This window comes from Xiphophorus hellerii, chromosome 21 (assembly GCF_003331165.1).
Source record: "Xiphophorus hellerii strain 12219 chromosome 21, Xiphophorus_hellerii-4.1, whole genome shotgun sequence".
In the NCBI taxonomy this organism is placed as follows: Eukaryota; Metazoa; Chordata; class Actinopteri; order Cyprinodontiformes; family Poeciliidae; genus Xiphophorus; species Xiphophorus hellerii.
The window spans coordinates 7,294,858-7,308,031 of record NC_045692.1 but is presented as its reverse complement, the minus strand read 5'-3'; the positions used below and the strand labels follow the sequence as shown (position 1 = coordinate 7,308,031).

At 39.7% G+C, this 13,174-nt stretch overlaps 1 protein-coding gene across 6 annotated transcripts in view; it reads left to right on the top strand.

The window, feature by feature from the left end:
- Positions 1–2,008: 2,008 nt before the first annotated feature.
- Positions 2,009–13,174, top strand: part of col11a1a (collagen, type XI, alpha 1a) — a 98,472-nt gene continuing 87,306 nt past the window's right edge. For 4 of the 6 annotated variants that reach the window (XM_032551617.1, XM_032551619.1, XM_032551615.1 and 1 more), the window contains exons 1-3: positions 2,009–2,445; positions 10,081–10,245; positions 10,471–10,684. In XM_032551617.1, coding sequence (XP_032407508.1) covers positions 2,331–2,445; positions 10,081–10,245; positions 10,471–10,684 — 494 coding nt within the window. In that variant the 5' untranslated portion in view covers positions 2,009–2,330. The remainder of the gene's footprint in view (positions 2,446–10,080; positions 10,246–10,470; positions 10,685–13,174) is intronic. The other 2 variants (XM_032551616.1, XM_032551620.1) reach the window with 2 other exon arrangements.

Genomic DNA, 13,174 nt, shown 5'->3' with positions numbered 1-13,174 from the left:
AGGTCTCCCAACACGTTGAAGAAACACTTTATATCATTAATTTGTAAAACTTCTTGAGGAAATATTTAAAATTACCTCTAGTTTTTTTTTTTCTTCCTATTTCATCCAAAAAGTCAAACTTTGACCTGTTATGATCTTGACCTATATTCTTCAACCTTCCACCTGTTTTGCTTTTTTCATACATACAATTCCTAAAAAAAAAAGTCAAAAATCTAATAATTTACTGGATGTTTTTTTTTTTTTTTTAGCAAGTTGGACATTGGCCACACTTTCAGTCATTAGCATACTCTTGGCACCATTCTGAATACTTTGGCTCAAACAAAAATACGTTGAAGTAGTGCTACTTTTACTTGAGTAAAGTTTTTACGTACTCTACTAACCTCTGGTTGTGAATGCCGTAGAAGAATTTGTGAATGAAAGCTGAATGCGTTCCACCCATTGTCTCAGTCTTTTTCCCCAACAGGATATCTGTCCAGCAAACTTCCAGTTGTGAGCCAAGCGTAGCATTCCTGAGGCTACCATCTGCTTTAGTCTGCCTGGCATCTTTCAGTCACATCCATTTTTGCCGACTCATCCCTCAAAGACTAAACAAAAATGCTTGATTCAAAATATCACTTATGAATTAGTACATTAACACCGAAGTGCAAAGCATAAAATTTGCTCTTAAGTCTTTTTTTTTTCTTCTTCTTCTTGAATTCCTTATTATTTTTCAAATTATTAAAGTATAAAAAGAATTTCTAGCAATTAGGCTTTGCTCTTGATGACAGGAAGCAAACGTTGCTAATGTGCTCCCCTGGAGCGCGGTGCATTTTGCCAGACAGCAGTCGTAGCGTCTGGACGAGGTGGAGGAAATTGATCTTTTTACAGATTATCTGCCTCATAGCAAACTATCACGAGATGGTAGTTTTAACAAACATGTTAAAAACATATTCTTTATAAGAGTTACACACTGCACCTTTTATTGAGTTGTTTGTCCAACATTTATTGATGTTTTTATACCTAAAAAGGCAGGCATATTTATTGGCACCTCTGGCAAAGATGAGTGAAACGCTTTAGTATTAAAAAAACCCAGGAAGTATCATTATTATTATTTTTTTTTAATCCAACCTTTTAACTTGGATTTAAAAGTTAAAAGACTTTGAAAGGTTCAAAGGTCGGATTTAAAAATGGTTGATTAGTAGTCCAGACATCGATACTTTTTGAAACATCCTTACTTATGTGTTAATATGCTGTATATTTTTTTATATTTTCAGTTTTCTGACAGAGTCCAACAGATTTCTATTTGAAATGTTCTATTATTACAGAAAATGCATGATGCCATGCAGTTGTAGCAGGTTTACATGGCTATTATTAAATGAAACAGACCCGCAGCATTACAGATCCTCTACCATGCTTAACAATGGCCGTGAAGTGCTTTTGTGCTTTTTTTTTTTTTCAGTTTTTGTTTTATTCCAATTCCACTTGGAGGATTTTATTTTATTTTTGGCAAGAAATAAATAAACAAATAAATAAATCTGTTCAGCCAACTTGAGCAAACTATATTTGTTCTGACCTTTCATACAGAAACGGGGGCTTAATGGCAAGTTTGTTTTAAGTTTTATTAATCCTGGAAGGAGCTGATAAAAAATAAATAAATTAACAATTCTCATAGTAATAATTAGGTGGAAGTCATTATGAGTGACACGGATTTTTCGTAATGTATACAAACTGATTTAAAGAGTGATTTATGCAGTCCATAAACAATAATGTAGGGCAGAAACTGATAAATGCATCAGTCTGTGCCATATATGTTTAATGAAATCCTTCAACACTTTGTCTGTTTGTTTGTTTTTTTGTTTTATGGACTTTGCCACTTTTTATTGCACACGCACTCGGATAAGACTACTGGGGGCGCATTACGGAGCTAATGGGTGGACCCGGAGGAGAACCTCCAGCCCCGTGATTTGTTAATCGGGGGCTGGTCGACTTGTCAGTCCCCCTGTAAACGTTGCACTGGTTTGCGGAGCTTGTCCAACCCTCCCTGTCCTGGGGGACGCACGAAGTGGAGCGGCTGCGCTTGGTGTGCGTTTTTTTGTTAAAGCCCTGATACCTTCACTGTGAAGGCTGGGCGCCGGGAAAGAGGATCTGGCCCCTCTTTGTGGTGGAGAGAAGAGGCTCAACTCCCCCCTCCTCCCCTCAACTTCCCCCCCTACACACACACATATGGCTCCTCTGTAGGACAGTTTCCATTTTTCATTCGGGATCGTGGAAGGGACGCCGGGAAAAAAAAAAAAAAAAAAGAGGGACAAAAAGGTCACCTGAAGTCGCGCTCACTTTGTGGGACCCCGAACATGGAGATGCAAAGGTGGTCCACAAGGTGGAAAACGAAACGTTGGCTTATGGATTCCACTAGAACTGCATTCGTCACTTTAACACTGCTTCTGCAGGCTGCTTGTGTCAGAGCAGGTAAGGAACAACGAGAGGCGAAGTGTAATGAAGTGTGAGCGGGGCTGAGACGGAGCGCCGGCTGGATGAGGAGGAAAGGGTTGAGCGGGGTAGTGGGGGGGCAGAGTCGGACTTTGCCTGAGCGCAACAGGAACAGGTTTGGATCCTCGTAGCGCGAGTTTTATTGTGGACACCTGCGGAAAGTTTGCACTGTAGCAGACAGCAGAGCGCTCTTCTGCCGGAGACGACAAGTGCGTTAAAGTGTTCTGTCTCGGTGTCCAAAAAAAAAAAAGCAACCAAAAACTCATATTTACGCAGGAATGGAAGCGTCTGCCCAGAGGATGAAACATTTCATTCTGTTAAATTGATCCTAAGCCGCTGGTATGCGCTTAGAAAGACCCGGGAGCAGAGCAGCTTTCTCCTTTTCTTCTTCTTCTTCTTTTTTTTTTTTAAAGATTCACTTCATCTCAAAGACACCTTTTTGTTTAGAGTGGCGGTCCTCTGGGTGGATGTGGACGCGGTTAGCTGGGTGGATATTTGTTGGACCTTTCATTTTGATGACATTTTCCATGTATTTGTGAAGGACTGCTTGGATGCAGTACTTGATAGGGTCCTGATATTTCGGGTGCCATACGCATTAAAACTTTGCTTCTTAATAAGATATTTGGCCACTTGGGTGGCCAAACATCCCCAAGTGGGATATTTGGGGATATTTTGGGGATATTTGGGGGCCACATCCCTTGTAGCGTGTACAGTGCTCAAGATAGTAAGGGGAGCGGTGTGGTCGTCCTGATGTTGGGAAAGGAAGAGAAGCTTGATGAGAATGCAGGTGAACTGGAATCAGCTGGTGATATTTAACAGCATCCATGCTTTCCTGATAATGTCCGTATGGAGTGGCAAGAATGTCACCCCATCCGTCGAGTTGCAGGGATGTGAAATTGCAAGTCCAGACTCACTTTAATTGACAGTAGCTCCATATAATGCTTCAGTGGGTGTAATGCCATGACCCGAAGAGGAGATGGGCCCGACTGGATGGGTGATTAATTGAAGGCTGTGATGCAACCTGCAATTTTTGTTGGCCCACACGGCAGGCAGTCTGTTGGCACATGGCGCTGGGATAACTCCAAACTTCTGGGATGAGGTTTATTCTTTTTATTTGTCAGAGGGGTTACACAAGGTCAGGCAGACGAACCCTATCTCCATGCTGCCCTGGTCCACACTAAAGGCCCAGTCACTGGTGTGTGGCCCGCTACCCTACCTTCACCCCCCACCCCTCGTCTCTCTCCAACTTCTAGCTTTGCACTCTGATGCTTGGTAGGCTGCAGGACAAGGCTGGGTTGTGTGATCGGTGGGACCGCTTCCCCTCTAAGTACTGAGCGCTTATTTGATGAGGGTCCTTGTTGCACTTCCCTATGATTTCAGAGCCTTCAAAGGGCAGGGCCTGCATGAAGAGCTAGCCCACAGTCATAATAGGCACTGTAGTCACATGGCTCAAGATTATTCAGGCCTCACACATTGGACAATGGACAACTGAGGTTTAATTTTGCGGAACATATGACGCAACCACTGGTTAATTCATTGTACTTTTAAAGGATCTCAAAGGAAATTGCGACAATAGCTCGACCAATTGGAGTCGGTTTCACTTAACATCGAGTTAAATTAGGTGTAACATCTAATTTAGCTTGCTGCTGACGCATCCTGCTGGATGACTGCTGAAACTGCACGCCGGATTTGCATAGTCTCACCTTTCCTGTTAACTCCTCTCCAGGTCCTGTCTCTTCATACATACGTTTTCAAGTATGCCGCTGCAGGGCCCATCTGTGTTCCTCTGTCTCAGTCAGTCAGTCCCTTCAGAGCTGTTTATAGCAGCCAGAGCGGTTTCTGCAGGGCGCTCCAGCAGTGTACAGACACGTTTTCTCAGCCCCCGGGGCACAAGCTCAGATGTGCATTCCAACAAAAAGAAGAAAAAAAAAAGGTTTGCATTTTAAGAGGACTTTGCTTAATATGTTCAACTGGAAAGTTCAGAGCTTTGTCCACTGAAGCGTCGATGGATTTATAGCCTTTGACCTACCGGTCGGAGACAATCTGTTTGTCCGCCAGAGAAAGGAGAAATAGATGTCTTGGGTCAGAATTTGAAACAAAAATCATCACTGTCTTCTTTATAGCCATGACAACTAAGGTTTTTGCTTTACCATATACATGAATGATGATTTTCTTTTTATTATTTGTTTTTTTTTTCCAAAGGGAGGCATACATTAGCATGAGTTGATGTGAGGAAAACCTAAGTAGGGGAGAGTGGAGAGAAGGAATGCTTTGAAAAACTGGGTAGGTCTGAGTGAAATTTCCTTGGTATGACACTCAGCATAAAGCCGTCTTGTTTTAGCCGGCAGCGTGATGGAAGCCGAAGGAAGCCAGAGGAGAGGAGGGAGAGCTGGGGGAAGAGGGCGGGGGTGGTAGGGGGTAATATATGAAGGGAGAGACATTCTGACGGAAGACAGTGTTAGAGTCTCAGGGAGCTGCAGGTGAAAAGGTTTCACCTGCGTTTTTTCTTTTCTTTTCTTTTTTTTGCTACTGATTTACCTTGCTGTAAAGGCGTAAAAACAACATCAGCGCTTCCTGTTTGTTTTGGTTTTGTCGATCTCGGGTTTCTTTGGCTTCATCCCAGAGAAATGCCCTTGTGTTATCTCTAAGAAGATAGGGGTTTTACCGTGAACACGGCGCAGGTGTTGTCCAATCTCAAGTTGAAGTAAAGCTGCTCCTCCCATTGTTCCACACCTCCCAAGTCTGCATACGCTTGGACAGAAGAGACAGTCTAATATTTGAATCCTTCCTACTGTGTAGGCTGGAGAGTTTTCCTTCAGTTATGCGGCCTGTTTGCTTGTCCCTAAGGGCAAACACACCGACTCATCAGGTGCAGCCTTTCAAAGCCTGCACACACTCATTTGGGCCGCCTTAATGGATTGGCCTGTGCTTGTGTTTTCTCAACACCTCTGTGTGAGGGTCGCAGGCTGGACAAGCTGCAGCATCTGGACTGTTTGCATCTGTGCACAAACTCAGAGTGAGGTCGCCATTTTTCTAAGAAACACGCTGGTTCTAGGCCTATCACGATAACAAACCTTCCTGGACGATAAATTGTCCCAGAAGTTATCGCGATAAACGATAACATTGTTGTTTTGAGACCTTTTTCAGGGAATATAATGGTAATGGCATAGAAATAAAAGAACACTCTCTAGAAGATCAATAAACCTTAAATTTTAAAGAATATTTAACAATGGAAGTGGGCAACATTTTACATATCCAAAGTAAATAAGCAAAACAACAAATAAAATGAATTGTGAACTCTCTGTAGACAAAAAGGGCTAGTTGAGACCAGACTGAAGACTGGAGACTTTTGTTGAACAGTTTTTGGTAGAAAGAGAAAAATGATTAATTGTGCAAATGGAAATTATTGAGCTCGTTTTGATTTATCATGCAGTTAATTGCTTTATTGCTTATAGCGGCAGACCTAACTGACTCATCCTGAAGTTGTTATTGCCTCTGTTAATATTTCAGCATTCAAACAGACTGGAAGTAATGTTGCTTTGACTTAAATGCATGTTATGATTACTTGCTGTAATCTGCTTACATGGAGGTTAACTCAATGTGGGTATATGTAGGTGATTCTCATTTTTAGTAGCTGAGAGGAAAAGGCTTAAGAGACTACAGTCATGTCTGCCTTTGACAAAATGCAGCCTAATGCTGATCGGCTTGCAGGGTTTTGCATGGTGCATGATGTATTGGCTGAAGCAGGTCTGTTCTTGTCGCATGCAGTTATGCGATGAACGCAGACGATGAAACATACGGTGCTGTAATGTGTTTGGCCTTTTATGTCCTCTATTTTTGCTTTTTTTATTGTCACAATTGAATATATGAGATCATCAAACAAATTTTTGTACAGAAAGAGATGCAGAGCAAGTTCAAAAAGAAGTTTTATTTCGATAAATAGGGCCAACTTGGTCTGGATACTCTACTATGTCAAAAACTAGCTACCCTCTGAGATTAGCAATGATCAGCGTCACCCTATGCAACAACTGCTTTATTACAATATATTTACTTTTTTAGAATTCAGTTAAAATGGAGGGATTTCAGGCCTGGACTTGCTGTTTAAAGTCATGCCAGATCAGCCCAGTGAGGTTGAAGTCTGGACTTTGACTAGGACTCTGCAAAAATTAGCTTCTTGTTGTCACCCAGAGGTGTACGTCGCCATGTGTTCGTCTACATGAACTGAATGCGCTTGAGCTGAAGTTCACAAACTGATGACTGGATGTTCTCTTTCAGGATTTTTTGCTCAAGAGCAGAGTTACTGGTTCCCTCAATTATCAGCAAATCGTCCATGTTCGGAAGTAGCCAAAGAAACCCAGATCATTACACCACCACCACCAATTTTGAATGTCAGCATAATGATTTAAAAATAAGAAAGTTTTTAATGCGTGTGTTATACCTGATGTAACAGAATGCACACATTCCAAAGAGTTCCACTTTGTTTTTCCTTCAGCACACAGAATATTTATTCAAAAGCATCAAGATGTCTTTTAGTAAATGTGAAACAGACCTTTTGTTGTTGGCGGCAGTTTTGGATCTCTCCAATAGATTCCCAGTTTCTTAATATTGAATAATAAAAATAGATTTTCTCAGAAGCAGACGAGGCCTGCAGAACTTTAGGTCTTACTATGAGTTCTTTTGTGACCTTCTGACTAGGCCTGTCGTGGTAAATGATAAATCAATTAATTGTACGATAAATTAAAACTATCGACATCATTTTAATTATCGACTTTATCGCCTTTTTCTCTTTCTGTTGTTGACACTGAATGAAAAAAGGCTCAACTCCGTGCTCTCCACTGACCCTTCCTTCCTCATTTCCTTAGTGTGATGCCCAGCGCACCCTACATGATCTTAAGGCTGTCGGCCGATTGTCGGCCCATTTTCAAAACCTGAGAAACCACACATTAGCCGACAGAAATCCTAGTTATAATGGTTCAATTGGGTTCGATCCTGCCCTGTGGTGTCCAACAATCTGCACAAAATAATGGCTACAAGTTCAGTTAACTAATTTTAAAACCAGGCATTAATCAATGCTTTACTACAATCTACCTGCAATGCATGTGGCTAGTGTCAGTCCTGACTGAATGAAAATCATTAGAACCTATCAGGTAGTCGATGTGCCCATTTTCTCTATTTAAATCTGATAATTTCTGAAGGGCAACATAATATACAGACTTCATAATCTGCACTCTCTTGGCAGTATTTATTTCCACTTTGGCTTTATGTTGTTTAGTTTTTATTCAAGTACATTTTTTGTTAGAATCCATTTTATTTTTGTCTTTAGTTGTTTTGTTTATTTTGTTTATCAGCTCCAGTGTTAAATGTTCTTCTGAAAATAAAGTGTATCTATCTTTGGCAGGAAATCGCATGCATTATTACGTCATTTCCATTAAATCAGTGTAAAAAGGTCTTCAAACAATATTATCGTTTATCGCAATCATTTTTGAGACAATTAATCGCTCAGCAAAATTTGTTATCGTGACAGGCCTACTTCTGAATGAGTTTTTGATGGGTTTGCCACTAATGGGAATGTTCACTACTGTTCAGTGTTCTCTCTAATTGTTTACAATGACATGTAAACCTTTTCAGTCATCGGACAGATGTCATTTGGTTTTTTCTTACAGTTTTCAGAATTGCTTTGAAGTGAGGCACGATACTGTTGCTTGTTGACAGACATATTTGTTCTGAGTGGTTTGTACTGCATTCGTTCAACTAACTGTCCTCAGCTGTAGGGGGAAAAAATTGAGGTAATTACAGTTATTTTATGAACTAACAGAGAGGGGGATTACTTTTTTTTGTTTTTGCATAGGGCCAGGTAGGCTTGAATGCTTTTTTAATAAATAACCCTAATCATGTTTTAAAAAACTGCATTGTAAAAATAATTTTATTTATTTATCTTTTTCTGATATTAAAATTTGTTTGACATTCTGAAACATTCTGGTGTGAAAACAATGGAAGTAGGCAGAAACTTTGTTAGCTTTTAAAGATGGAGGCCATGTTGGTTATAGCAGCTGGAGGAGAAGGTTTGCTAATGCTAATGTAGAAAGGAAACACTGCCTTTTTCTTTGCTGTTGCTGTTTTGTTTTTTTACATAATATTGCTTTATTCTTTGTACATGGCAAGCCTTTTTGTTTTGCTTCGGAGTGGATTGTTGACCAAAGCTAGTTAGCATTAGCATGTGTCCACTATTTTGAACTTAAACAGCTGATATTGGCTTAAGCAGTAAGCTTAACAGGCTAATAATAGCTTAAGCAGCCAACAAACGTTTGCTAGTATGAATTAAAGTGATTGAGACCATCCACTGACACACATTAAAATTATCAGCATCATTCTACCTTCTTATGACGTTTTACGTCAAGTCTGATCAGGTTGTTGTATAGTTCCAAGTCATGGAAGTGAAACCTGCAGCAAGTGTTGTTTTAGTTTGTTTGGCTCAGCTATTTCCCAGACAGTAATGGGCCTCGTCACACCGAGTCAGTGCTTTAGCTTGTCTTCAAGCTAACGCGTTATACTGAGAGGTTATTCTGACAGGAAGAAGAATGATGATGATGCTTCCTAGGGGATTTTGTGGGAACACACAGAGGCTTCTTTATGTGAAGTGCACCAGACTGAAGAGCCTTATCAAAGTAAACCTACCCAGGTGTGATACAATTCCAACTCTGTTGCTACTTTGTTCATTATGGTGGTTGGTATGCTCAGTTATTTCCCATCTAGGGAGCCTGTAAAACCGGGTCCCTGCAGCACTTCCTAGCACAGCTGTTTAGATATGTATGAGTGATTTGCCTCAACACTTTATCAGGATGCTATTCAAATTTTCACTTGGCAAGATAATGTTATTATTAATAGTCTTCATGCCATTTAAAATTTGTTTTCTAGTAAAGAAATAAAAATGGTCAGTTCACTCTTTTATCCATTATTCACTTTTGACATTTGGGTTGATTGTATCCGGCCTTTTTGTTCTATGAACTGTGTCAGGTACCAACCACAAGGTCATATTCTGTCACAAGGCATATTAGTCGTCTTGGTCTGAACAATGATTAGAACAACAGTCAACAGAAATTGAACTGAATCTAAACTATTCAGAAAAAGAAAACGCCTATTTTATTTGAAAACTTTCATAGCTGTTGTTAATTGACAGAAAATACTAATTTACCAAGAAAAGTAAACTGCAATGGCTATCTAGATGTGTGGTTTGTTTACAGGTACAAAGTGGAAGTAGAGCATGACAAAAAAAAGTAACGCATAGTCACAGAATCGGGGTATGAATCGGCACAGAGACAAACTGATCCATGACTGGCTCAGACAAAAACATATTACCTTCACTATATACATAAAAAACAACTCTTCATATTCCGACCTAAAAAATGCTCACTCATGCTAACCAACGTGTTTTCAACATCTTTCCTCCACTGTTGTTTGAACCTGTAGGTTTGGTATGTTGTAAATGTTGTATGTTGTCTCTTGTGGCAAAAAATGAGAACTTGAAGTGAAAATTGTTCATTTTATTTATACAGTCTAATGAAATCAGAAAGTCTCGAGTACAATGAACTGATGTTCCATTGTCTTTTTGAACAGCAGAGCCAGTGGACGTCTTAAAAGCGTTAGGATTTCAAAATTACCCCGAAGGAGTGACAAAAGTAACGGGATTTTGTGCAAACCGAAGAGCATCAAAGTCAGACTCAGCCTACAGAATCGCCAGGCAGATCCAGATCAGCGCCCCCACCTCACAGTTATTCCCTGGTAAGATGAACCGCTTTGTTACTAGTTCGTTTTGGATATGTTGGTGTGCAGTCTGATGAAAGCATAGTTACTCACTGTTTACTGTTTAGTAGAAATCCGACCACAAGGTACAAAACTTTCATATAAATCATCATAAAACTTGAACTACCTTAGTTGGTTGCAGTTACCCAACAAGCTCCTGTAAAAACTTCACCTGCCTGTTCCATCCTTCTGTTTTTCATCCAGGCGGCGTTTTTCCTGAGGATTTCTCCATCCTGACCACCGTGCGCCCCGAGTCTGGCCTCCAGTCCTTCTTGCTGTCCATTTACAATGAGCAAGGAGTTCAGCAGCTGGGTGTAGAGGTGGGACGCTCACCTGCTTTCCTGTATGAGGATCAAACCGGCAAGCCAGCCCCGGAGGACTACCCCCTGTTCACCTCTCTCAACCTTTCTAATGGAAAGTAAGTACATTTTCTTTATTCGATTATGTTTATGCTCAGAAAGATTGGTCTGGACTTACGGATGACAGTCGTACAGAGAAATTTGCATAACATCAACTCGAGCCAATTGAGGGGTCTGAGATTTTGCACGGGAAACAGCGCAAGAAATAACATTTATGTTTCAATGCTGTTTTTTACGGCTGCTTCAGAATGACCATGGCTCCAGATGTTTTACAGATGTTCTTCAGTTATTTCTTCCTTTGATGCATTACTCATTTGATCATAAATGTGTTTTCATGCTACATCTCACAAAGGCAAGACAAGACATGATCATTGCAGTATTTTTGGTTAAACTAAGACTTAACTTTTGTATTTATTCATTTATTTTTTACAAATTGTGAAGGGTGTTTCAATGAATCTCTCATAAGACCAGTTCAAACATTGCAGTGCTTCTGCTCCAAGTTGGTTCTAATGCTCACAAATGCATCAGCAATGCCCTTTTTGTTTTTACAAACAGTTCAGTTTACAATTAAGCACCATCGGTTTGATCAGTATAGCTATTTTTAAAGTTAATCCAATACATTACAGCCGAAAAGCTATGTTAGCATCGTTAGCGGGCAAAAGTTAGCATTTTTCACTGCCTTGTTTTGCTCTGAAGATTTTCCTACATAAACAATTGGAGTTTTGAGGCTTTTTAATGCTATAGGAGCTAGCTTGCCTGATGAGAAATCTTCATGAATTGACATTGTTGACACAACAGGGAAACTCAAGCACTGCTACTTCCTTATTTCAAAATAAGGAGGGATTTCTCAAATAAATTAGATAAAGCTCAAACTGGCATATCTGTAGTTCTTGTAGTTCTCTACATGAAAACGATTCACATTCTGGCAAAAGCTGAAAAGTGCTTACAATGACAAAAATCCACATTCATTCGTAATAAATTTATCATAGTGTTTGTACTTCTTTTTTTTTTTTTAGATTTACAGTAAGTCTTTATTTAAAGCAGGAAGCCAATCCAGTTGCAGTTGTCATGACTTTAATATCTGTCTCGTCTGTGTTCTGTGGGTACAAAACAAGTCAGAGACAAGAAGACGTTGGATTACTGAGCCTCAGCAGTGCTGTTATGGGCAAACTGACCTCATCCATGAACTCCCTGCCTCTGTTATTTTAGAGCGGGGGAAGCAAGGAGGGGATAGAAGAAGCTCTACAGTTCCTTTCTGCCCCCTTAGATTACCTTACCCAAACCAGAAACAGTTCTTCTAACTCTTGGGAGAAAACCTGATTATCCACTCCCAGCTGAGTTGTCACTCAGATCTTTGAAGCTGAAAAAAGGCCCACATACAGGTGCAGGATGAAATGACTTAGCACACTGGACCTTTTGGGAATCGTAAAACTACAAATAGAACTATTAGCCCATTCTGTCTTTTTTTTTTTGGTTTTTAAAATCTGTGTTCATGTCTATTGCTATTATAATCTAAAGTGTTAAAATGTTATTTAAAAGCCTTGGAAATGTTGTTCTTTTCAGCTCGTTTTTTTTTAGTAAATTATACAACGTTTATGAATTTCTGTCTATGAAATCATGTCCTCAGCAGAGGATTTTACCAATTCTTGTTTTGGAGGCAGTCCAAGACTAGATCCTCAGTGACTCAGACTGTGTATTGTCTGCAGTTCCTGTGGAGTCTTGTGTGCTGAGAAATAATAGACACAGCAAATATTCTGACAAAGAGAAAAATACATTACTCTTTTAAAATCTCTATGTAAAGTTAATTTTCACATTAACAGAGATAAAATTGATCAAATCAGTTTTTATCATCTCAAAATTCTACATAAACGATTTGCAAAATACTGATTTGCAATATTTATTGTTTCATATAAGACGTTGCTGTACTGATCTCTTCTGTATTTGTGGACACCGTCAAGTAATACTTTGGTATTTTTGAACTGAGGAAGCAGACGAGCAGTTCATAACTTACTAAGAGGAGTTAACTGTTCATTCTCATTTAGCTCAAATTCAGAATAATTGGTCTCAGATGCTAATGCTAACAGTTAATCTGAGAGAGGCCCAGACCAAAATCTACACCCTTAAAATTACTCTAAACCCCCCAGATACCTCAGTGATTACAGATAGCACTGTTTTATGAACCAGTATCATTTGTCTCAGATGCTAATGCTAGTCTGAGGAGGGCCTTGATCAAAATCTACGGTCCTAAAAAAACTACATCCAAAAAGGTGATTGCGGCTAACACTATTTAATGAACCTTTACACTGTTGACACATTTGCGTTGGGTGTTTATTTACACAGAAGTTGAGGATTATTTACACAGAAAATTGTAGGTTAGAAGCAGTGCAGCCCCACTGATGTTCTTGTGTGAAACGGGCAACATAACAATATAATACAAATGTAAACCGGTATATTTTAGCAACATTTTATTGATTTTTACACATTTTTAATATGGCATTATTAGTAAATGTTTCACACATGAAGATCATTGGTGGTGCACTGCCTCCGAA